General features: G+C 37.2%; 1 protein-coding gene across 2 annotated transcripts in view; it reads left to right on the forward strand.

The window, feature by feature from the left end:
- Positions 1-23,445, forward strand: part of LOC122794156 (endonuclease 4 homolog) — a 1,200,618-nt gene that overhangs the window by 873,554 nt on the left and 303,619 nt on the right. For both annotated transcript variants that reach the window (XM_044062356.1, XM_044062362.1), the window contains exon 6: positions 21,014-21,196. In XM_044062356.1, coding sequence (XP_043918291.1) covers positions 21,014-21,196 — 183 coding nt within the window. The remainder of the gene's footprint in view (positions 1-21,013; positions 21,197-23,445) is intronic.

The raw sequence follows: 23,445 nt of genomic DNA on the forward strand, positions 1-23,445 counted from the left end.
TTTTAGTGGCCCAAGCAGTGTATGTTTAAACCAACATATTGCATTTGACCCTTGGTTAAATCCAGTATGGTGTTCATAGGTTTTGTATTAACATGTGATTGGAGCAAAGTGAAATATAAATAGTAGCAAGCACGAGTTTAGTTTTCCCCTGTTGTAATTTGTAACTGTAATGATTTGGTGCAGTTGTCTCTGGTATCATTGCTCATAGCAAAAAAAAGGCGGAAATTAGATTAGCTGTTTTAACCAAGGTCAGTATCATATGACCTGTGTTTGTGTCTTTAGACAGTAAACCAGTCATTAGAAATTTCTGGGGAGATCCAGATGTTTAAGCTATATCTTGGATATATGCCTGGCAATGGAGAGTACATTAGCTTTATGTCTGGGCAAACATAATTCTGATTGTGTCCATGTATTGTTAATACTGCATAAATTATTGTGTGCTACAGAAAATGCCTAAGACGTGTTTGAGGGAAAAATGTGTTGATGTTGGATAAGAAGCAGCCCAGTATTGCTTCTGTTCCTTTGAAGAGTCTTGTAATGCATTTTGCAGGCCTCTTTCTTCCAAACTCCAAAGCCTTGTTTGGCTTAAGTTAGATACCAGAAATTGCATTCTGTGAAACTGCAGAAAGTAGACTTTGCATTTCAGTTATACAGTTCACATGTTTCTCTTTTGTTGTTCACCTCTTTTTTCATTCACAGAAGGTGGTTATTCTGGCACCACAGGTCATATGCTAAAAAGCTGATAACGAAGCCTGAAAATGTATCTTGTGCACTAAGACACCAGTGCAGGTCTGGCTGTTGGCAGGAGATGCTGGAAATAAGCCATCTGTGGAATGTAAGCTATACACAGATACAGAGTTTATAATTTTGCCCAGAAATACTTTTTGAAGCAATGTAACTGAAATGTACTGAGCTCAAAATGTGTGTCCGGCGTTAACTTTTTTTCAGGGCACCAAGTACATGCACTAGGTCACAAACTGCTGCCATCTGAATGAAAAAAATAGGTACTACCAGAACCTGTTGCAAATTTGGAGTAGTTAAGTAAATCATGATAATATTCTCAGCCATTTTGTTTGTGGAGAAACTAGGAGTGATACAATAATTTATAGTGTAAAAGCAAACAGTGAACATGCACAGTTACAAAAACAAACTGGATAGAGTATAGAGCTATAAAGATATCTTTCACAAATATGCTGATGTTTCTGTAGGATTAGGAAGTGTGTCAGGACAGTAGTGTCGTACAAGTCTGAATACTGTACCTTTGATGTGAATTTCATGGGAAATATTAATAGCTGCAGGAATAGAAATGAGCAGTAATTGAAATGGATGGAGAGCTTGGATGTTACTAAAAAGCAGTTAAACCTGAGTAGGTGAATACTGTGATTATTGTTTAGAAGTAGGACAAGATTAATGTTTTGTTGATATGCAAGATCTAAATGACATGATTAGAAGAGAGCTTTACACATTGCTCACTTTTTATTGTTTTCAACAATGCAAATATAGACAAATTTTTATACTAGAAGCAAACCAGGTGAAAATTGTGTGAATTTATTACACCATTAAAAAGGTACAGGTTCTTTGGTGACCAGGATGCAACTAGAGTAATTTTCACCTGTTCTGCTTCTACATATATTTCTGAAAAGAAATTATATTTTTAAACAATTCTAAACAACTTGAGTGAATTTCGATAAATCTTGCAGTGGTTAAGGACTGTATCAAAGAATTTTTACATATTCCATTGTTTTCTTGTCAGATTCTTCATGGGAGATGTTCACCACTGTATCTAGCCTTATAATGAGTCATACAAAGGAAACTTCACAAGTTTTTGTACTTAAAAGAGATTCATTCAGTACTAACTAACATTCAAGAATTATCACTTAAGATAGATAAATTGGACACCAAAATTGAGGATTTTAAATAGAACTGTTTCAAACAAATGGACTAAATCAAGTAAGCTCTGCAGCTGCAGAAGACCCAGATATCAGGCAGCAAGGATTATTTAAATGACATAGAAAGAAGACTGAATGAGGATGAAAATAATATTGAGTTCCTGTTAAAGCAAAATACTCTTCTCTTAACCAAAACTGATGACCCCAAAAACATATTTCGCAGGAATAACATCCATATATTTGGTCTACCTGAAAGAAGTGAAGGTACTAATATGATTATTTTTTTATCTTCCTGGTTCCCTAACATTTTAGACTTACTGGAAGCATTCTCATTCGGAATAGCGAGAGCACATAGATCCTTCGTTACTCCTGCATCTAAAAACAACACTTCTCAAAGGTTTATAGTTCATTTTTTTTCCTGTCAGAATAAAGAACTTGTTCTTAAGGCTGCCTGGGCTAAATCACCACTCAAAGTAGATGGATGTAACATTCGCTTTGACAATGACTATTCTGTAGCAGTAATGTCCAAGGGGAAACCATTTCTTCCTCTCATTAGAGAACTTAATGGAAAAAAAACAATAAAAGTACATTTCCTGTTTTCTGCCAGATTAAAGATTTTCCTTTCAGACGAAATTAAACTCTTGAAAGATCTGAACCCTGCATTGTCATATCTAAAAGCTAATATTACATTAGAACAAATAAGATACAAATTGGTCCATTATATCCTTGAAGAGATGAGCAGAGAAAAATGGATAAGAAGAAGAAATTAAGAGACAAATGACTGGTCTGTTAATTTATATATGTAAAGAAAATAATGAAGTGCTAAAGATTGATTTTCTACTTATATAAACATGTCTTTTGTATTTTTTTTAAACAATACTGGAAAATATCTCATACTCTTCTGTAACATAAACAGAAGTTAGAAAATCAACAAGAAGTCTGCTATTAGTACCTATTTTATAAACAACCAATACTTTCTTGATTCTTCTTCTTTCGGCTTTTCCCGGTTAGGGGTCGCCACAGCAGCTCACCTGTCTGCTCATGATTGGCAGTAGAGTTTTATTGTGTTGTTGCCAGCCCGGCGCCCAACCTTCCACGGAAGGCACACTCACGCCTAGGGCCAATTTTGGGATGTGGGAGGAAACTGGAGCACCTGGAGGAAACTCATGCAACCACAGGGAGAGCATGCAGACTCCGCACAGAAGGCACCCCAGCTGAGGATCGAACCAGAGAACCTCTTGCTGTGAGGCAACAGCGCTAACCACTGCACCACTGTGGCCGCCCTAACCAATACTTTCTTGATATGTATAACAAAATATTATTAGGTCTTTTTTAACCTCAATCCGTATTTAAAAGAAGTATATAGCTCCTATACCAGAGGTGCACAACATTTGGCCCCAGGGCCAAATCCGGCCCTCGACACACCACCATCCGGCCCCAAACTGTTAGCAAATTTTTTTTTAAAAAGTGAAAAAATGCTATGCCCTACTCCAGTCATGCAAACTTTCTAGCATGTGCTTACTTACCTAATTGACTGAAGTTGCGCACAACTCTAATTTTACCTGTGGAAGTAACTATTCTTTGTTGTTTATAACTTGTAGTCTGTAAACAGTAGTAACTTTCTGCAAGAGTTTGTAATAAGTCATTGCTGCATGCCAGAGTAAAGTTAAATGCAAAGTTGATGTGGAAAACAGTCAATTTCATGACTGCTGTATTAAGTAAAAATTTCAGTCACCTGTACTTATTGTAAACTCGTAAAGACTTACTATGTTTTGAGGTGGCCCACAGATGCATTAAGAATTCGTGTAGTGGCCCTCCCCACAAAAAGGTTGTGCATCACTGTCCTATACCAAAATTTACACCATAGTGTTGCATTCACAGTTTGTTACCATTAAGTTAATGCATGCTTTGTGTCTGCATGTCAGTTGTAGTTGCAATGAATTTGATTACATTAGTTTACACATCTAATTCTCTAAGTTGTCTTATTCCCATAAATGGGAAATTAGGTACTTACGTCTTATCGGAACCAGATTTTACATCTTTTACTTTCTTGACTTTCACTAAAACAGCCTCACTGAAGTGTAATATGGAAGGGTAGACTGTCAGAAAGTCTGCTGGGATATCGGTGGTGGTTTTAAAAATTATTAAGACTGATAATTTTAAGATTTGTGGGTAGCGTCCTTTAAAGACGTCAAGCGTTGAATTCAGCGATCGCAGTGGTTGTGTGTGTACGTATGTTGGGCTGAAAGGAGTGTGGGAGTTATATATGATATTATACAGACGCAGAGTTTAAACAACAAATTAGGTGCTTTCGTACTGTGGAAAGGATTACTTTTATTGCAGTTCTTGTGCCGAAGGATTATTTCTCAGCATTACCTTGATGTTCTTCATGTTTCACTGTTGCAGTCATTACATTTGGGTAATCCTGCTGGCAGGTTGCCCTCAACCGGCCTGAATTCCAAAGTCTTTGGTCCTGCGTCGGCTGCTGTTGCCCCTTCCCCGACGTCAGGGGTATAAAAGAAGCAGCCGATGCCATTTTCTCCAGTCTTTCTTGCTGCGCGGTGCCCAAAGCAGAAGCAGTTCGCAAGTGCCGGTCGGCCGACTCCTGAGATCTTCGTGTTTGAATTTCAGATCCGAAGTCTTCAATAAAGCTAAGTACCCCGTTGGGAAAACTTTTTTCTTGCTCCAGACCGATGTCAGAAAAAGTTAATAATTGTATTTCTTGTGGAAAGCAAATACCTCATAAGGATTTTCATTCTTACTGTATTTCTTGCCTAGGCCCTGATAACAACGTTATTGGTTGTCGGTTTTGTGCTAGATTTAACCAACGCACTATTAAGCGTCGGTATGATTTTGCTTTAAACTTTTTTGGACGCCGGTTTAATTACCCTGAAATGTCGTTGGATAGCCATCCGACTACTGGAGTTTACAAAAAACACAAAGAAAAGGATAGGGAAAAACAACCGAGGCCCAAAACCGACGACGAAGCTTCTCCTAAGCCAGTCGCCGGTTTGCTTGTTCTCAGTGAGGCACTTTCGCAGCCCCTGACACCTGCTACTTTAGAGTCGCAGGCCGCTATGACTCCCACGTGGAGTCGGTCATGCCGCTGGATACTCAAGGTATTGGAGCCTCAGACACTAATCCCTCATATGGGTCCGGAGCCACTAAGCAGGTACCGGCTTCTGAGGGTGTATTCAGACCTAAACATCTTTACATTAAAACAACTTCATCTTCAAAGGCAAAGACTAAAGCACCTTCTAAGGCAAGGAAACAAACTCAAGAGCTAAGTGGACAGACCTCCATGCCCAAAAAACAGATGCTCAAAATGGTCGAATACTTGATTACCTTAATCAGGGGTTCCCATCCCCCTCCTGATAAGAGGCCTAGGCAACACACTGACTATGATCTTCAGATCAGGTTTCTATTTCTTCTGATTCCTCTCCTGATCAGGAATATTCTCGTCCCCCTAGGAGGATTCTGATGCTGAAGAATCTATACCTTCAGCATCTCCTCCTGAGGGCTATTCCTTTGGGGAAACCTTACATACCCATGAGGGAGCATTTCCACTGGGAGAGCCAAGATTTTTCAGAATCTAAAAAGAGACTCAGGGATTTTCTTTTACTACCTCAGCACAGGCCTCTGGCCATTCCACCTGTGTTAGATATTGTAGATGATGTGTTTTCGGAGTCTAGTCTGACCCCTGACTCCTTACCCCCAGCTCCTGCTAAGCCTGACAGATATTACAGGGTTTGTGACTCACACAAATTTCTTTTTAAAAACCCTGCTGCTGATCCAGAAACTATTTCACAGGGTCCAAAGGGAGTTAAGGCTTCCACTGCAAAAAACCCAACCCCCTCCGACAAAGATTCAAGAGCACTGGATAGATGGGGAAGAAAGGTTTACACCTCTGCAACTTTGGCTATAAGGGCCTTAAACTGTCAATTTTATATTCTTAAGTATCAGTAACAACATGTCATGGAGTGCTTAAACAGAAAATGTTGTTAAATTCAGAATGTGCAGAAAACAAGGAAATGCAGGATTTATTGTATGCAGCAGAACAAGTTGGAAAGCATACTTTGCAATGTGGTTTTGATTCTTTGGAGGCCTCCTGCAGGGCCGCAGTTATGGGTTCTGTAATTAGGAGGCATGCTTGGTTAAAGGAACAAAATCTGCCTGATAATGTTAGTTAAATTCCTGGATGCACCTTTACAGCATGATACTTTGTTTGATGTTAAGGCAGAAGAGGTTCTAAAGAAAATGGAGGACAAAGCTAAATCTATGCAAACTGTCAAAGAATTTTTACAAGTACAGCCACCTAGGTTTAGTAGACACTGGCCTACAAAAAAATTGGTCCTTTCCTGTGTCAGACAGACCTCAATGTGGCAGATCCCAGGCGCAAGGTTCTTATAGGCCCAAGCAATGGGGTGATTCTACCTCCAAAGCTGGAGAAGATAGATCACAAACATACAGAAAACAGTCCCAATGACTTCCCCCTGCCTGCACCAAGCACTTATCTTCTGGCAGCACCCTTAGGGGGAAAGTAGCACTTTTTGTTCAAAATTGGCACATGATAACCCAGGACAGGTGGGTTCTAAACATAGTGTCACAAGGTTACACGTTCCATTTCCATACTCTGCCAAAGGCAAACGGCTGGCCAGATCTGCCAAAAAATCAATGGGCAGAGGCACAAAAACAAGTCTCATCGCTCATGGACATGGGGGCCATTCAACATGTACCAGAGCAAGAGCAGAGACAAGGATTTTACTCAAGACTGTTCTTGGTACCCAGAAAGGACAAGGCCTGGAGGCCGATACTGGACCTGTCTATTCTCAACACTTTCCTGGATATTCCAAAATTCAAAATGTTGACTTTGCAGCAGCTTCTGCCCATGCTGGGCAAGAATGCTTGGCTTGTGACTTTAGACCTAAAAGAGGCATACCTGCATGTTCCAATCAGACAAGCATGCAGAATATAACCTAAGATTCAAGGCTGGTTCAATGCATTAACAATTCTCTGCACTGCCCTTTGGCTTATCTACTGCACCCAGGGTCTTTACAAAGTGCCTGGCACCACTAATTGCATTCTGCAGACAAAGAGGAATACAAATATATCCTTACTTGGACGACTGTCTCATTCAAGCAGAGAACAAGGACATTCTTCTTCAACATCTGGTGTTTGTGCAAAGACTCCTAACATGCCTAGGGTACACAGTCAACAGAAAGAAATCAAAACTAGTACCCTCACAAGAGATAATATTCCTGGGTGCAGTCTTAAATACACATGCCCAGATGGCTTATCTCACGCCAGACAAACAAAGGCAACTGACTACCTATTTCAAAATGTTGGCAACAAAGGCCCAGTTATCTGCAAGAAAAATTCTGCAGGCTTTGGACTTCATGGCTTCCTGGCTTCCTGCATCCTACTAATTCCATATGCAAGACTGCATATCAGGAAACTTCAATAGTACCCAAAAAGTGTTTGGACTCAACATTGCCACAGCCTGGAAACAGTCATTACTCTCATTCCCTGCCTGCAACAGGAGTTTTGATGGTGGGCAAAGGCTTGTCACCAGAACAAGGGACAGCAATTCACATTACCTCCAGCCAGGCAGACACTAACAACAGATGCATCAGACTATGCCAGGGGAGCCCACATGGCAGGAAGATGCATTCAGGGCACATGGTCCTCAAACCAAATGCATCTACATATCAATCAAAAAGTCCAGTGTGTCTCTTAACCAAGCCATCCACAGCAATTCACATTACCTCCAGCCAGGCAGACACTAACAACAGATGCATCAGACTATGCCAGGGGAGCCCACATGGCAGGAAGATGCATTCAGGGCACATGGTCCTCAAACCAAATGCATCTACATATCAATCAAAAAGAGATGTTAGCTGCTCTGACAGTCTTCAAGGACCTACTTCATCCGGGACAACTATTGATAAAGACAGACAACACCACGGTCATGTGGTATATAAACAAGTAGGGGGGCACACATTCTTACCCCCTTTGCAGACTAGCCATGACCTTGTGGGACACAGCTTTGACTTACCAAGTACATCTGCAGGCAAAATTCCTGCCAGGAAAGGAAAATACTCTGGCAGATTAACTAAGCAGAAACCTCATGGATCCCCATGAGTGGAAGCTGGATCCACAAGTCTTCAGCATGATAACAAGGAAATGGGGATGCCCAGACATAAATCTATTTGCCTCCCCTCTGAATTACCAACTAAAAAGATTCTGCACAAGGACTTATCACAGACAAGCATGGAAAGTGGACACCCTATCTTTCAGCTGGAAAAATCTATCAGTGTATGCTTTTCCTCCACTGCTTCTCCTCCCCAAGGTGCTCCTAAAGGTCAGACAGGAGAAGCCAAAGATGATACTGATTGCCCCAGACTGGCCACGCCAGTACTGGCATCCAGTACTAAGAAACTTATCTCTATTCCCAGCTTGGACCTTACATCAAATACCTCAACTACTGTCCCAACAAAACAATCAGGTCATGCACAGCCACCTCAGGACATTAAACTTGGCAGTGTGGTGGATAATGTAATCATACAAAAAACACCTCTCAGTAAAGCTGTGATGGATGTCATTCTGGAAGCCAGAAGGCCGAGTACTAGAAAGTCTTATTCTGGAAAATGGAAGAGATTCTGTGCCTGGAACCAGGCACAAGGAACTGATACAGCGGTACCAAATATTCCTCAGATTTTGCAATACTTAACTGAGATGCTGCACAAGGACCTATCTTTTTCATCCATTAAAATTAATGCCTCTGCCATTTCAGCTCATTACAATACAGAGCCACCACTTTTTTCTCATCCTTTATTAAGGCAGTACCTCAGAGGAGCCAAAAATTTAAGGCCCCCAAGGAGGCTACCAATACCTGCATGGGACCTCAGCTATGTCTTGGAAAAGCTTACCCTGCTTCCTTTTGAGACAGCTGCTACTGCTGATATGAAGTTTCTATCTTGGAAAACAGCTCTGCTCTTAGCAATTACTTCTGCAAGACGAGTTTCAGAGCTACAGGCGCTTATGGCTGTGGAACCTTTCATTATTTTTCATCCAGACAGGGTCTCCCTGAGGACAAACCCAACATTTATGGCTAAAGTAGTGTCCAGTGTGTCTCTTAACCAAGCCATCCATCTGCCAACCTTTTACCCAAATCCACAGAACAAGAGGTAGAGAATTCTGCATTCTTTGGACGTACACAGACAACTTAGATTCTACCTGGACAGAACCAAAGCTTTCAGGAAGACAGAGCAATTACTAGTGGCATATGCTGCAGGATCACAAGGGAAGCCTATCTCAAAGCAGACTGTTTCTAAGTGGTTAGGCCACTGCATTCATTTCTGCTACTTACACCATGGCAAGCCAGTGCCTAAGGGCATTAGGCCTCATTCCACAAGAGCTGCAGCCACCTCAGCAGCCTTTCTCAGGGGAATACCAACCAGAGACATTTTAGAGGCGGCTACTTGAAGTTTAGTGCATACCTTTACCAAACATTATCATCTGCCACTCTACTCTAAATCCAGGGCAGGCATTGCCACTGGAGTTCTGCAGGGCCTCATGGCCGCTCCTACTGCTGTCTAGATCCAGCCTCCCAACCATAGCTTTGGGACTCTACCCAAATGTAAGGACTGCAACAATGAAACACGAAGAACATAGTACAGTTGTGTACACTTACCATAAATGAAGATGTTTGAGTGTATTTACTGTTGCAGTCCAGGTTGCCCACCCGCCTTCCCCCTTTTTTCTTTTGGATCTTATCTTTCCTTCGCTGATTTATACTACCTATGTGGTGTATTTGCTTTTAAATGAAAGTAAAATTTATATTTGGTGTATTTCTGAATATATATATATATATATATATATATATATATATATATATATATATATATATATAAACTTTGGCTACCCTTTTTGGGGGCACCTGACATCTGAGGCAAGAAAAACTGAAGAAAATGACATTGGCTGCTTCTTTTATACCACTGACGACCTGACATCAGGGAAGGGGCGACAGCAGCCGACGTAGGACCCAAGACTTTGGAATTTAGGCCGGCTGAGGGCAACCTGCCAGCAGGATTACCCAAATGTAATGACAGCAACAGTGAATACACTCGAACATCTACATTTATGGTAAGTGTACACATCTATACTTCCTGTTTGGATGTATGAAAGTATTACGAAGGTTAGAAACAGGTTTTCTGTAAAGTTTTTGTAGTCTTAGGTAGGTTTATCATTGAAACGGCTGATAAAATAATAAAGGTTTGAAAGTAGATTTCCTCCTTTACCGACAGCATGTGAAAGGAACGCATTTGAAGCAGAATGGGATTTGCTTAACTGACATGAGATGCCGGCGATAAAAGGGGAAACCTATTTTTAAACCTTATTTTGTGAGCCGTTATGTCCCATAACCTTCATAACACTGTATAGCTACTACTTGACCTAAACAGAAGCAACCAGCATTACCACAAAATCTGGTTGCGATAACACGTAAGTACCGGAAATTATTTAAGGGGATTGTGCTTCAAGTGGCATTTCATGTTTTAAAAGCATTAATAATGAAAAAAATGCCTTACAGAGGGATAAACAGACAAACATTTTATGAATGTAGATGTGGCCCTTGCCTAACTGTAATTCAGTGTAACATTTGAGCAGTTGTTTTACCATTACTAATAGTATAAACTGAAAGTTGTTTGCCGTGTTAGTGCATGGGCTTTGATAATGTGTAGTTGTTATGCCTTACCAGATGAATTGCTATGTGTTTGTTTTTGGGGGAGGAGGATAATTCCATTCTCTGCTATATTTCATGTTATAGTTTGCAAATAAAGGGGCTGTGATGCTTCAAATAGATTTAAAATAATCTCTCCTTATAGATATGTCATATGTGTTTCTTAGTCTTGATAATGAGATGAAACGCTGTCAGAGAATTAGAGAAACATGTCTGGTTTCAAGATGTATTTGTACAAAGTAGAAATAATTTTTTTCTCTCTAGTGCTTGAGCTTGCTCGTCTTACAGAAACACTTGAAGCTTTCTCTGGTAAACAGCTCAAGCTTTGTGAAGTTTCCCGCCCATGCAGAGAATCAGGGCTGTTAACAGCTTATGATTTTGATTGGTGGACAGCTTTAGAAGGTTAATTTAAATAATAGGTGGAACCTGTGACTAATGCATTAGCTTAAATGTCAGTATGTTCTCAGTTGAACAAAGTCAATGAAACCATAAGATTCTGAATGGGGAATACAGTAAGACACTTAAACTCTGATTTCTGTCTAGCTTAAAATCTAAGTTATATTGTACTGTTAAGATAATATAATTCAGTATGGTAACAGTAGATTATCAAAAGTTTCTTTTTTCTTTTTCTAGATGATTTGTTTTTGATATCTTTTTTGAATGAAAAATGAGCATATGGACAATACCATTTATGTTAGCTAAAACAGTGTAGTTTGTTACATATGACAAATGATAAGAAAGCTATGCAAAGCATGTAAACCAAACAAAATTTGGTGAATCTTATAGTTACAGTAAAATCTCTCAGAAGTGTTGCTCTTTATCATTTAATAAGGAAAACAAAATAAGCTTGCACTGTGATATATTCTTGAGAACATTTCTTGAAGACTATTTTTGAATGTACATATTAAGATGTTTCATAGAAGCATTACATTAATAGTGACATGAACATATATATAACATTGGCAACCTTTTTATTAGAAGCTTGATTTTAATGTCACGAGTATGTTATTATAGCAATAACCCACGCCTGGGTGTGGGTAATGCTGGATTTACCCACAGTTGGCGTGGTTGACCAAACAAAGCCAACCGTGGGTAAATACAGCATTACCCACACCCAGAAGTGGGTTATTGCTATTATACCATGACATTATTTAAGAAAAGAAACTATTACTTTTCTTAAATAATGGCATAGTATAATGCCTGTTTACTGCCCTTCCGCAGATGTCTGGCATCCGCGGCAGTTCTGATGTACTGCGCGCCTGCGCAGTACATCAGAGCTAATGAGCAAAAGCAACGGAGAAAGCAAGATCTCTGTTGCTTTTTATTTAGCTATGTTAAATGGGTTTAACATAGCGAGACAGTTTAAAATAAGCAACGGAGATGTCCGTTGCTTATTTTAAAACTGTCTCGCTATGTTAAACCCATTTAACATAGCAAACAGTAAAAAGCAACGGAGATCTTGCTTTCTCCGTTGCTTTTTAAACCTGTCGCTATGTGAAATGGGTTTAGCATAGCGAGACAGCTTTAAAATAAGCAACGGAGATCTCTGTTGCTTATTTTAAAGCTGTCTCGCTATGTTAAACCCATTTAACATAGCGAGACAGTGTTTTAAAAGTAGAGTTATACTAATGGAAAAAAGTCCGGGCGACCGGACCTTTTTCCATTAGTATAACTCGATTTACAATGTGCACGCTGGCCAATCAGCGTGCACGTTTTGGGGGGGCCATGGTATAATACACTTGAAGTTATTGTATGCAAGACAAAGAAGGAAACAAACCTTATGTTTAATAGGAATGACATAAGATGTGTTAGTTTATTATAGTAAACCGCTGAGCATAAATAGCAATACATTATTGTTTAAATGTTTCATGACATCTATTTATCTATTATTATTACATTTTCGCTGAATGATAATAGATGATTTGGGAGGGAAATTGATCTTTTTGTGAGACACATAATTGGAATCTTTAACTGCAGTACAGCAGTTTCTCACCTTATCTAGATGACAGTAGATGAGATTCAAGATTGTATATAGTTATTGAGCAATAATAAGAAATTTTATTTATCTCTTAGAGTTTTAATGATCATATAAAAATAAGAAATATGCAAGTTAAACAACAACTTTGGGGCATATAATCTTTCTCTTATTTTTCACACATGTGTACCAGTTTTAAAGGCTACAGACTTGTGTTCACTTTGCTGATAATGATAATTTTAATTGAAAATGAGGGGGTTGGGCTTTTTAGAATACTTTGAGTTTGCTTGGATGGCAAGCAAGGAGTGTTAGACCATGAGGGGTTTGAAGGATTTTAAAAGTAAATGTTTAGCTACATTAAAATTATTTTTATTTTGTATGGGTGTCTACAATAACAATTATGTATGTAATTAAACTTTTAAGTATTAATGCCAGTATGACTATTAATAAGCAGTTCTTTAACAAAGAAGAGATATTATACTGGGTCCATATAGTTAATTTTAAGAGAGTTACATCTACACTGTTTATTATTTATTTATTTTACATTTGTTGACCGTGATAGTCTGACTGGATTAATGTCCATTTTCAGCAGAGGCCCGGGGAGAAAATCTCCAAGGTAGACAGATACAGTAATAACAAAGAAGGCATATTACAGATATGGTATTTACAGAAACACATAAGCAGACATGAATAGACAGTATCACAAGTTTGAGTTACCCCTGGTAACAGTCAGGAAAATTAAACAGTATTTTGATTAATTGATTATACACATTCATGGTGAGAGTTAGCCAGGCTTGTTACAGTGGCAAAGCCAGTTTAGCGCTAGATGTTGTTTGAGTTTAGCTTTGAATTGGCATAAGAAGGAGAGCAAAGTAATGTCAGCTGGAAGTAGGTTCCAGGCTCTGCCTGCAGAGTTTGCAAAGAGGGAGTCACCGGCTACATTGTTAATTTTAATTGTCTGAGTTAGTAGTCTGTTTGAGGATTGAAGCAGTCTTGGACCTGAATGGCAAATGACATTTATTAATTTTATTTCCATAAATGTTAATGGCTTGAATAACAGTTGCAAGCCACGTAGTCTATACAAATATTTGAAGTTATTTAACTCTCAATTTTTTTTTATTATATACAAGAAACATACCTGTTGACAGAAGATAAAGTCAGACTTAATATTATTACTCTGTGTTATCTAGTTCACAATATAATCAAAAAAAGAGGAGTTGCTATATTGTGGAAAAAAAATCTTTACCTGTGCCTAAAATCATTGACACATATACGGATGATAAAGGTATGCTTTGTTCTGTTACCCTAGAAAATAATGAGAGTATTAATTAACCCTTATTAACTCTTATTAACTTATATTGGATTCCTAGAATAGGAATTAAAACTGTTGAACAACTTCTAGAACAAGTAATTCAAATTTCAAAAGGCAGCATCCTACTGGCAGGAGATTTTAATTGTATATTTTCACCAAAGGGTACTAATATAACAGGTAAATGGAAATAGAGGCATCAACAAATGCATTGTTAAAGTCCACCCAGCTATTTCACCTTAGGGACATAAATGATTACTCTGCTCCAGAATCAATTTTTTTTTAATCATTACTCACATATAGAACACAATCCAGAATTGATAGAGAATGTGTCTCCAGTGATTGATAGATAAACTAGGCAAAGTTAGTATTATCTTACCCACTTTCAGATCACAGTGCAATCATTTTTGAGATGTTTTAACAATAACATTAAGATCAGGAGGATACCAGCATATATAATTTGCTTAAAGGATCTTAAGAACTTTTTTTATTAAAGACATTGTTTCTTTTAAAGAAATTAACAATACAGGAGATATTTTGAGTCTGTTTATGGGATGCACTAAAAGCACATCTTTTTGGTAGAGTCACCAATTGTCTATCAGTGAAGAAAAAAATAATGGTATGCGATACAAGAAAAATTTGACAAATTAAAACTGGAAAGTCAGACAGGTAACAATAACATAGAAGAGATTAATAATCTATGTAATAAGTATTTGGAAATTTGAAATCATAAAACTGGGATTAACCTAGAAAAGTTTAAGATAATTAATTTGTCTATTAACCCCAAATCTCTGCATATGTTAGCTAACAGAACAAAACTACTTAATAAGTCTAACCATATAAAGGAGATTTATTCACATAAGATGAAAGGAAAAGTGACAGAAATAGAAGATATTTTATAAGAATTTAGAAATTATTACAGTGTAATAACAGACTCTGAAGGGATCATCAAAACATTTGTCAAAAATATAAAAAAATAAATGATCTGATGACCAAGTGAAATTAATTGATAAACCCATCTCAGTGTCTGAAATTCAAACTCCAACTCAAATTAACAAATTATAGCAGAACTGTACAAGTTGCTACCTAAAGAAGCCTTAAACATATCATACAAAGTTTTTTCTATAGTTAAAGACTTCACAAAAGTTCCTCCCTCCTAGAAATATTATCTCTCCAGTTTTAAAAATTAACAAAGATCCAATTGAATGTTCTTTGTACAGACCAGTCTCACTGTTATATGTAGATTATAAGTTATTCATGGCAATTTGTGCTAATAGATTAAAATGTATTCTACCTTTCATGATTAATGAGGATCAAACTGTTTTTTTTTTTTCTAAATAGAAATACTTACAACAGTATCAAAAGAATAATCACAGTAATTAACTTAAGTAAACAAAAGAGAATCTAACATTAATGAGTCTAGACATTAGTAGTGTTTTTGCTTCTGTGTGAATTGGAAATATCTTTTGTCAGTCTTACAGGACTGTAATTTTTCAAGTAATTTTACACATCTTATAATTCTTCTTTATGGCAGTTGTTTTGCATACATTAAAGTAGGTACTTTTACTTCTGATTCAGTGCAAATTTTGAAGGGAGCTAAATAGGGATGTCCTCTTTCAGCCCTGCTTTACACTCTAATTATGGAACCTTTTGCTAATTTTATTAGGTCAAATTTAGACATAAACGGCATTAGCATAAATGCGAATTTGGTTTCTAAAATCCATTTATTTGCTGTTGACATTCTTCTGACAGTGAGTGACAGTGATAGTTCCCTTTCTGCTGTTTTAAGGCAATGAATGAGTTCCAAAAAGTCTAGTCCCCTTTAAAGATAAACAAAAGTAGTACCCATAAATGTCAATATTGATAGGATAATTGATAGATTTAGTAAATGCATTGTCAGAGAAAAATAAACTATTTAGGGATAATTATAATAGATAACATTAATCATATAAATTATGATTGTAACAGCATAATTAGTATAAAGCATCCAATAAATGGAACAATTTTTTCTTCACAATGGAAGAGACCATCTAGAACCAAAATTATTATTTTACGCAAACTCTTATGTTATTCAGTCATTAGCTTTATCTCCATCTAAATCATGTATTAAAGAATTTAATACATTAATTTTAAAATTTCATTGGTTCCCCAACAAACTAAGAATTGCCTTAAATCATCATGTAAGGGACTGGGCTACCAGATCTAGAATTATATTCTCTATCTTCAGTTATAAAACCAATATCTCTTTGGATAAATAACATTTACATTGCCAGGTGAAAGAGTTTCTAGGATGCCTTTTTATGAAAATTTAAATATAACGTAAACTCTAATCATAATCTAACACTACACAATAGTTGATGGTTGCTAAAAGATTACCTTTCAGAAAAGAGGAGCCAGACAACTGACTTTATTTTATTTCTGCCATGTTAAATACCCTTATAAACTTAATTTATATACATTCAGTATATAAGGCATGAATTTTTCTTCTTTTCCCTATAGTATAGACTAAAGATAATATATTAATTTAAAAGTTAGACACAATGATTACATTTAAAGAAAAACATTTGATATATTGGTTTCAATTAATGAATAATGAAAACCTGCATTCTCTTGATTATATCATAAATAAATATGATTTAAGCAAAGATATGTGGTTGGAAGTTCAATCCTGCAGACAATATGTAAAAGGTAAAATTAAGTATCATAAATAAATATGATTTAAGCAAAGATATGTGGTTGGAAGTTCAATCCTGCAGACAATATGTAAAAGGTAAAATTAAGTAACATAAATAAATATGATTTAAGCAAAGATATGTGATTGGATGTTCAGTCTTGCAGACAATATGTAGAAGGTAAAATTAAGCTACTACAACCAAGGGTAAGAGGTCTTATTCCAAAATTAATTGAATTTTTAATACTATTAATACAAAGCACACTAGGAGAGGGTGTCTTATCCAACTTATATAGAGTGGTGAAGAAAGAAACAAAAAGTATGCAGTGACAATTATTGGAACTGTTTTATCCACATTAACAGTAGACCTCCAGATGAAGAGGATAAAATATATTTAATATTTTCCAAATAGCCAACTTCTCTTAGATGGAAACTTTTTACTTGGAAATTCTTGCGTAGATCTTCACACCTCATAAAATCGAAATAGTGTTGAAAAAGAAGCAAGTTTGTTAGAGATGTAAACAGGAGCTTAAAGCAGATTAGCAACACATGTTGATTGTGGTGCACTTGCATCTTATTGGAATAACAAAAATCTTTTTTACAGGCTTTATTTAGGGACAGTTTTGTTTTATAAAGTCAATAATTTTTTTTAGTACTCTATTCTTGTTTGCGTTAAAAGAATGAAATACCATCTTTTATGGTCCATTTTATCTTTTGGGAGGAAAGTTATAACCAAGAATTGGAAGAATGAAGCTACACCCTCGTTTAAAGAATTCAGTTGCAACTGAAGTATGTCATCTGGAAATTATCACCATTAAATCAAGCTCTGCTAGAATCACCCTCTACTATAATACGTGGACAGATTTCAAGGAACTGCTTGCTAAACAAAAATAGCTCTACTCATATCAGTTGTAATATATAGGAATTTTTTGAGAATCTTTATTGTTGGACACTCTTGTAAATACTTGTTCTTGTTTATTCTTATTCATATTGTGATTTTTATGCTCACAAATTTCTAAATACAGTTATTGTCATAATCAATTAAAATCCAATAAAAACCTTTTAAAAAATAAAGTACAGGTTCCTTAAGACTACTATATTGTATTTCATCTGCACCGTAAGTATTCCAAAGTGCTGTTGTAATGATTATTGAAGGCTTGAAAAGTGTTGGGAACATAATACTTGGGGTTTAAAGAAAAAAAGTGTGACAGACTATTGTAGTTTGCACAAAAATATTCAAGACCCTTCTAACCAAAGGTCCCACTGCTATGAGTGAATGAATTAAGCAAAAAAACAAAAGCCGTCGGATCACCAAGCCAATGTAACTATTTATTAAAATAATCATAACACAATGTCAGAAGATAAGATGAAGGGTTCCAACCCAAAAGCGCTCATCTTATCTTGTGACATTGTGTTACGATTGTTTTAATAAATAGTTATATTGGCCTGGTGGTCTGACGGCTTTTGTTTTTTGCTTAAGACTATTGTAGTTTCTGAACAAACTAAGATGGCATCATTTCAGGTTAGTAATAGTAACAGCAGCTAGTCTGAAATACTGAAACCTGATCTGGAAAAAAAGATCTAAGAGTTATGTATATGAAGGTCAAAAGACAAGCAGATTTTGCAGAACTTTCTAGCAGTGATGCAGTACCTTGCCAGGTTTCTACCCAACATTCTAAGGTAACTCTTTCCCTATATGACTGTTAGAGCAAGGCTTAGTTTAGGAATGGCAGTTCAAACAGGGAAGGAGTTTTGAGATGCTCAAGAAACTAGTAACATATGCTCCAGTTTTAATTGACTGTGATGGGAATTAAACCATCAGTATTGTGTAAAGAGATTCCAGTCAAATGTTCTAGGGGTCGTGATAGTCTATGGGTTAGGAACATTTATGCTGCTAAAAATAGATATATTCAGGCAAGTTGTTGTCAGCAGTAGGGTATGAATTTGAAAAAAAATTCTATGATGCATGATTGATAAAGAAGTTCAAATATTACAGAAGTATAATCTGAACATGAAATAGCAGGCCAGGTAATGATCTAAAATACCAGTACACTGCATAGAATGTATTTATTTGAGAAGGAAGAACTGCTAGGAAAAGAACTAGATGCTCTTTGAATAGTATTTCAATTTCAGTGACAGAGGAAAAAGTAAAAAAATTTCAAAGGTGTAACTGACCATAATTTAGAAGTGCAGCTGCTGAAATATCTCACAAAGAATAGCCTGGAAAAAATAATCAGTAAGAAAGTAAACTAATTCTTATTTTCTTTCAAAAAAGAAGAAATAACTCATGTTAGGGTTTGTTGTTCTAAGCTGTCAAAATAGTGGTTCCCAGTCAGCTTAGTATGCAAATGTGTGAGGATACATGAGTCATATTTGAGAACAGTAAATTGTGTTGAAGGAGCAAATGAGAGTTTTTTGCTAGGGATGTTAAATTGTATAGAAGAAGCCGTACAGGGTCGTGTCAGTTCTGCATACCATAGCAGACTAGAAGAATGGATGCTAACAAAAACAAAAGATTATTCATGGAGTGAAATAGGCAATGATTTGTTCCATTTCAGAGTGTATTGCATTTATGCAGGTTATTATTGCAAACATCCTGAAATAATTAGACTTGAAAGACACAAAAGTGCAAGTGTGACTAGTGCACTTGGTCTGTAGTGTCAAAATAAGGGTTACCTAATGTAATCATTTATATCAGACAGTGATCTGTGGTACAAAGACAGTGATTCAGATTTGTGCATAAGTGGGAACAAATATACACATCTAGTCCACACTATCCTTTGTCCATTGGACAGAACTGTCTAAATAGTGAAGAATCTCATGAAAGAATAGCAAACGCTATGAGCTTTACTGTTTGCAGTTGTAGTATACAGGAATACTGCATTGTAGGGACTCAGTCTCTCATCATATCAACTTTTAATGTGTAGAAGGTTAAAAAGAAGATCCTTTTTTAGCCTACTTGTGCCACAGTACTGATGTCTAAAAAGCAGTGCACATTACCAGACTAACAGGTTAAAGATGAAGACTCCAGAAGTAATGTGAAAATCATTGGGTGAAGCTGAAGCAAGATCCTGTGTAGTATTTGGAGATTCTCAGAAAGCAGTATAAGACAAATTTCAGACATCTGTGCAAGACATATATTTCAATGCAGTTCTGGGATAGCTAGCAGTCAGATATTGTCTTAACCAGTTGTTTGTAAAATCTAGAGATTTTGAGAACTGTTATAGGCATTTGAGTGAGGCTCATAGAGTTGTATTTCCAAGAAAAGCTGTTTCAGCAGCATGAACTGCTCCACAACATCAGATGTCTTGTGCAAATTGTCATTTTAAGTACTTCAGATATGGTCACCTGTGATAGAGAGTTAGAAGTCATTCTCAGAACTAAAACAGTTCATGTATAGAAATGTGTTTTGAATATTAAAAAATAAAGTTTGATTTTGGTGTTAACCATCTATGACATGTTTATAATATTGTAAAGATTAATTTAAAAAAATGTGTGTGTTTTATTGACTATCTCAGCATTTAAGCTTTACTTTGCTGTGATGGTTCCATTCTTGTTTCCATTCCTAGACTCTAGCAAAGTCCTTGGTTCGGCTTGTTTTAAAATGCATTGATAAAGGTTTGTGACTGATAATGTGTTAATTACTAACTTTCACAGATGAGGTTTTTTACTCTTTTTTTTGTTTGTTTTTTTTATTTATTTTCCACTGCCATTGCTGGCATTGAGCCCTTCTATCCAGCCATCCTGTCTTCTGTGATCTCCATGCATGTGACAGCCCCCAGTGTGACCCCACAATGGAAGATCCTCATCTAGAAAAAACAAAAAGTCCAGCATTGGTGTGAGGCATCATGCTTTATAGAGTGGGTTGGAGCCAGGAAGGGGTGTGTCACACAATGTTACAATGTTGGGCTTTTCACGATAATTAACTGCTTCCTCACCCAGTATGCTTAGCATTGTCATCAGGTGAAACATGCAGTGGGTGTTTCAAAGAAACTTGCATTGCCTCATCAGATATTTCTCCCTTCTGCTACAGTGACTGCCACCTCAATCACCTGCTGTGCACAGGGGGATTCATGACATTAAACACACCCCAGCTTGCAACCTCTACCTCCCAAAAGGCGAGTTTGCATATCCATCATCATTTGTCTGTCCTTGGCTGCACAGTTGCTGGGCTGCTAGTCATATCCAGGTTGTATGGGTCTTTGGACTTCATCCCTGTATGCCGCAGAGATAACTGGAGATTTTTTTTTTTAAAAGTTGAAGGCAGGTTGACTATGTTAGCTATTGGAAGTGCACTATCAGGTTGACTCTGTTGTAATTCTGGACTGCAGTATGCTTAGTCAAGTGGATTGATTACATTTGTTATTCAGAATGACTGCCGAGGTAGATTTTGTGTTTTACTTTCAATTTCTCTGTTTTATTTTGACAGTAACATTTAAGAAGAGTTGCACAATGCTAGTGGATGAGTTGCACCGTTGTGAGCAGCTAGGTTTAAAAATGTTCAACTTCCACCCAGGCTCTACACTGAATGAAATCTCAGTTCAAGAATGTGTGAAGCGGATCGCTTTTTGTATCAACTATGCCCATGGGCAGACAAAGAGAGTAGTAACAGGTAATAACAAAGTATTAATGATATATTTTAGAATTGAAATACTGACTTCCTGCGTGGAAGGAAATGCTCAAAAGTTGAACTTTTTTCACCTCATTACTAAACAGCATTTGAAGCATATCTCATGATATAGACTAACTCTTTCTTGGTGGTAGGACCATCTTGATCTCATTTCTTTGAGTTGTTTCTCCTGGACATTTCTGTGCTCCTTACATCTGTTGCAGATATCAAAATATGTTGTTGATTTTTAATTTTACTAGTTGTTCGTTACAAGTCCAGTTTTGAGCTTTAACTTATTAGTTGCTCTTCTTTACTCATTAACTTTCTGTCTGATATCAGTGCTTCAATGAGCAGGTAAGACTCACTGCAAGTGTTAAAACTGTCAAAATTTTCCCAGGCTGCAAACCCCCCCCCCCGATCTTCAATGCCAGCTTCCCTCTCCCACCCCATTTTTCCAGCCATGAAACAAGCCAGAGGAATGAAGTAGCCTCTAATTGAATATTTCCTTAATTTTCAGTTTTTGCAGATTTGCAGTGTGTTGTCATTTTGTAGCGATCTTCCCTTTTTTGACATTTTTTTGATAAGTTTATTGACATTCCTTTTCATAGGGTCATTGCATCTGTCTTCTCTTGGCAAATGTATTCACGGCAGTAAAGCCCTCTCACTAACAGTACATGTGTTGTGTTATTTGTTTAGATCCTGACTACAGTTTTATCTAGCATACTGCATATACTGAATTAAATAACACCACTCAAAAAGTTCTTGGAGAATTACTTGATCTGAAATAAGCTGAAGTGCTTCAGAAATGGCCTGAAGATGATTCTTTACCACCTCTAGTTCTCCTGACTTCTCCACTGAATAGCTTAACAGCAGCCAAACAAGATACAGTAAGGAATGCAAAACCAAACTGAAAATGATGTAGCTATCCAGCGATGCAGAAGTAAAGATCCCCTTCTTTTTAGTAGAACCCATTACCACCATTTGTAATGCCCCACTCTGTCCATCACAGCAGACCTTCTCATGTGCTGCAGTCACTTTTGTTAAGGTGTTTTTATACCCATCCCTTTGAAGTGAGCCGTGTTTCTCTCCATTCATTGATTATGACCACCTGGCTATAGCAGTTAACAAATCTAAACCAGACTTTCTTCATAGACTGTGATGCCAGTTCCTCTAGCCATGACCAACCTGGCATTCCCCCATGCTTCCTCAGTCCTTCACTATGGCTGGTTCCTGTGGTGTGGGTCTCCTCATTGATCCCCCAGCAGTATCAGAGTTCTGGGCATTGTGATTCCTTTTTAGCCTCCAAAGTATTGGTCCCCATGTTAGTCATCTTCTCTGTTAGGCCTAGTGTTACTACCCTGCCACCAAAGTGTTTAGATACTTCAGGGTAAGCTTACATTAGCGTGTGGAAGAGCTATGCAAATTTCCCAACAATCCCTTGCAAAGGGACGCAAATGAGAGGGCTGCCACATTCACCTATGACTTAACAACACATAAACAGAGGCATAGAAAAGTCAGCACCAGTCTACTGTAAATATAATGGTAAATTCAGGAATATACCTCTGTGGTGGAACTGCACCAGGAAACTGCATAATAAAAGATAGAATTATGAGAAATCCCCCTTTCCTTTATCTCAGGATCACAATGAAACATGCCAGCAAGAAACTTGCAAGTAATATTAGGAAATGCAAAGCAGAGTACAAGGTTAAGGTTGCTAAAATACCAAAAGAAACTACAAATCCTTCAGTTATGTCAGGAAATTAAGGAATAAGGTCCAACAATGCACTGAGCTCATCTGTAATGATATCACATATTCCAGTTTCCAATATATATCCAATATATTAGCAGACTAATTTATTAGTAACTTTACCCCACTTACCCACATTGTTGTCTCAGTCATCATAATCTTTCGGCTCTTCCTATTAGGGGTTGCCACAACGGATCATCTGTTTCCATTTCTTCCTGTCCTCTGCATCTTGCTCTGTCACACCAACCACCTGCATGTCCTCTCTCACCACATCCATAAACCTTATCTTAGGCCTTCCTCTTTTCCTGTTACCTGGTAGCTTCATCCTTAGCATCTTTTTCCCAATATACTCAGCACCCCTCCTCAGCACATGTCCAAACCAACATAATCTTGCCTCTCTGGCTTTCTCTCCAAACCTTTCAACCTGGGCTGACCCTCTAATATACTTATTCCTAATCCTGTCCACCCTCGTCACACCCAGTGCAAATCTTAACATCTTTAACTC

The sequence above is a fragment of the Protopterus annectens genome, chromosome 1.part0 (assembly GCF_019279795.1).
Source record: "Protopterus annectens isolate FY-2018-M chromosome 1.part0, PAN1.0, whole genome shotgun sequence".
Classification (NCBI taxonomy): Eukaryota; Metazoa; Chordata; order Ceratodontiformes; family Protopteridae; genus Protopterus; species Protopterus annectens.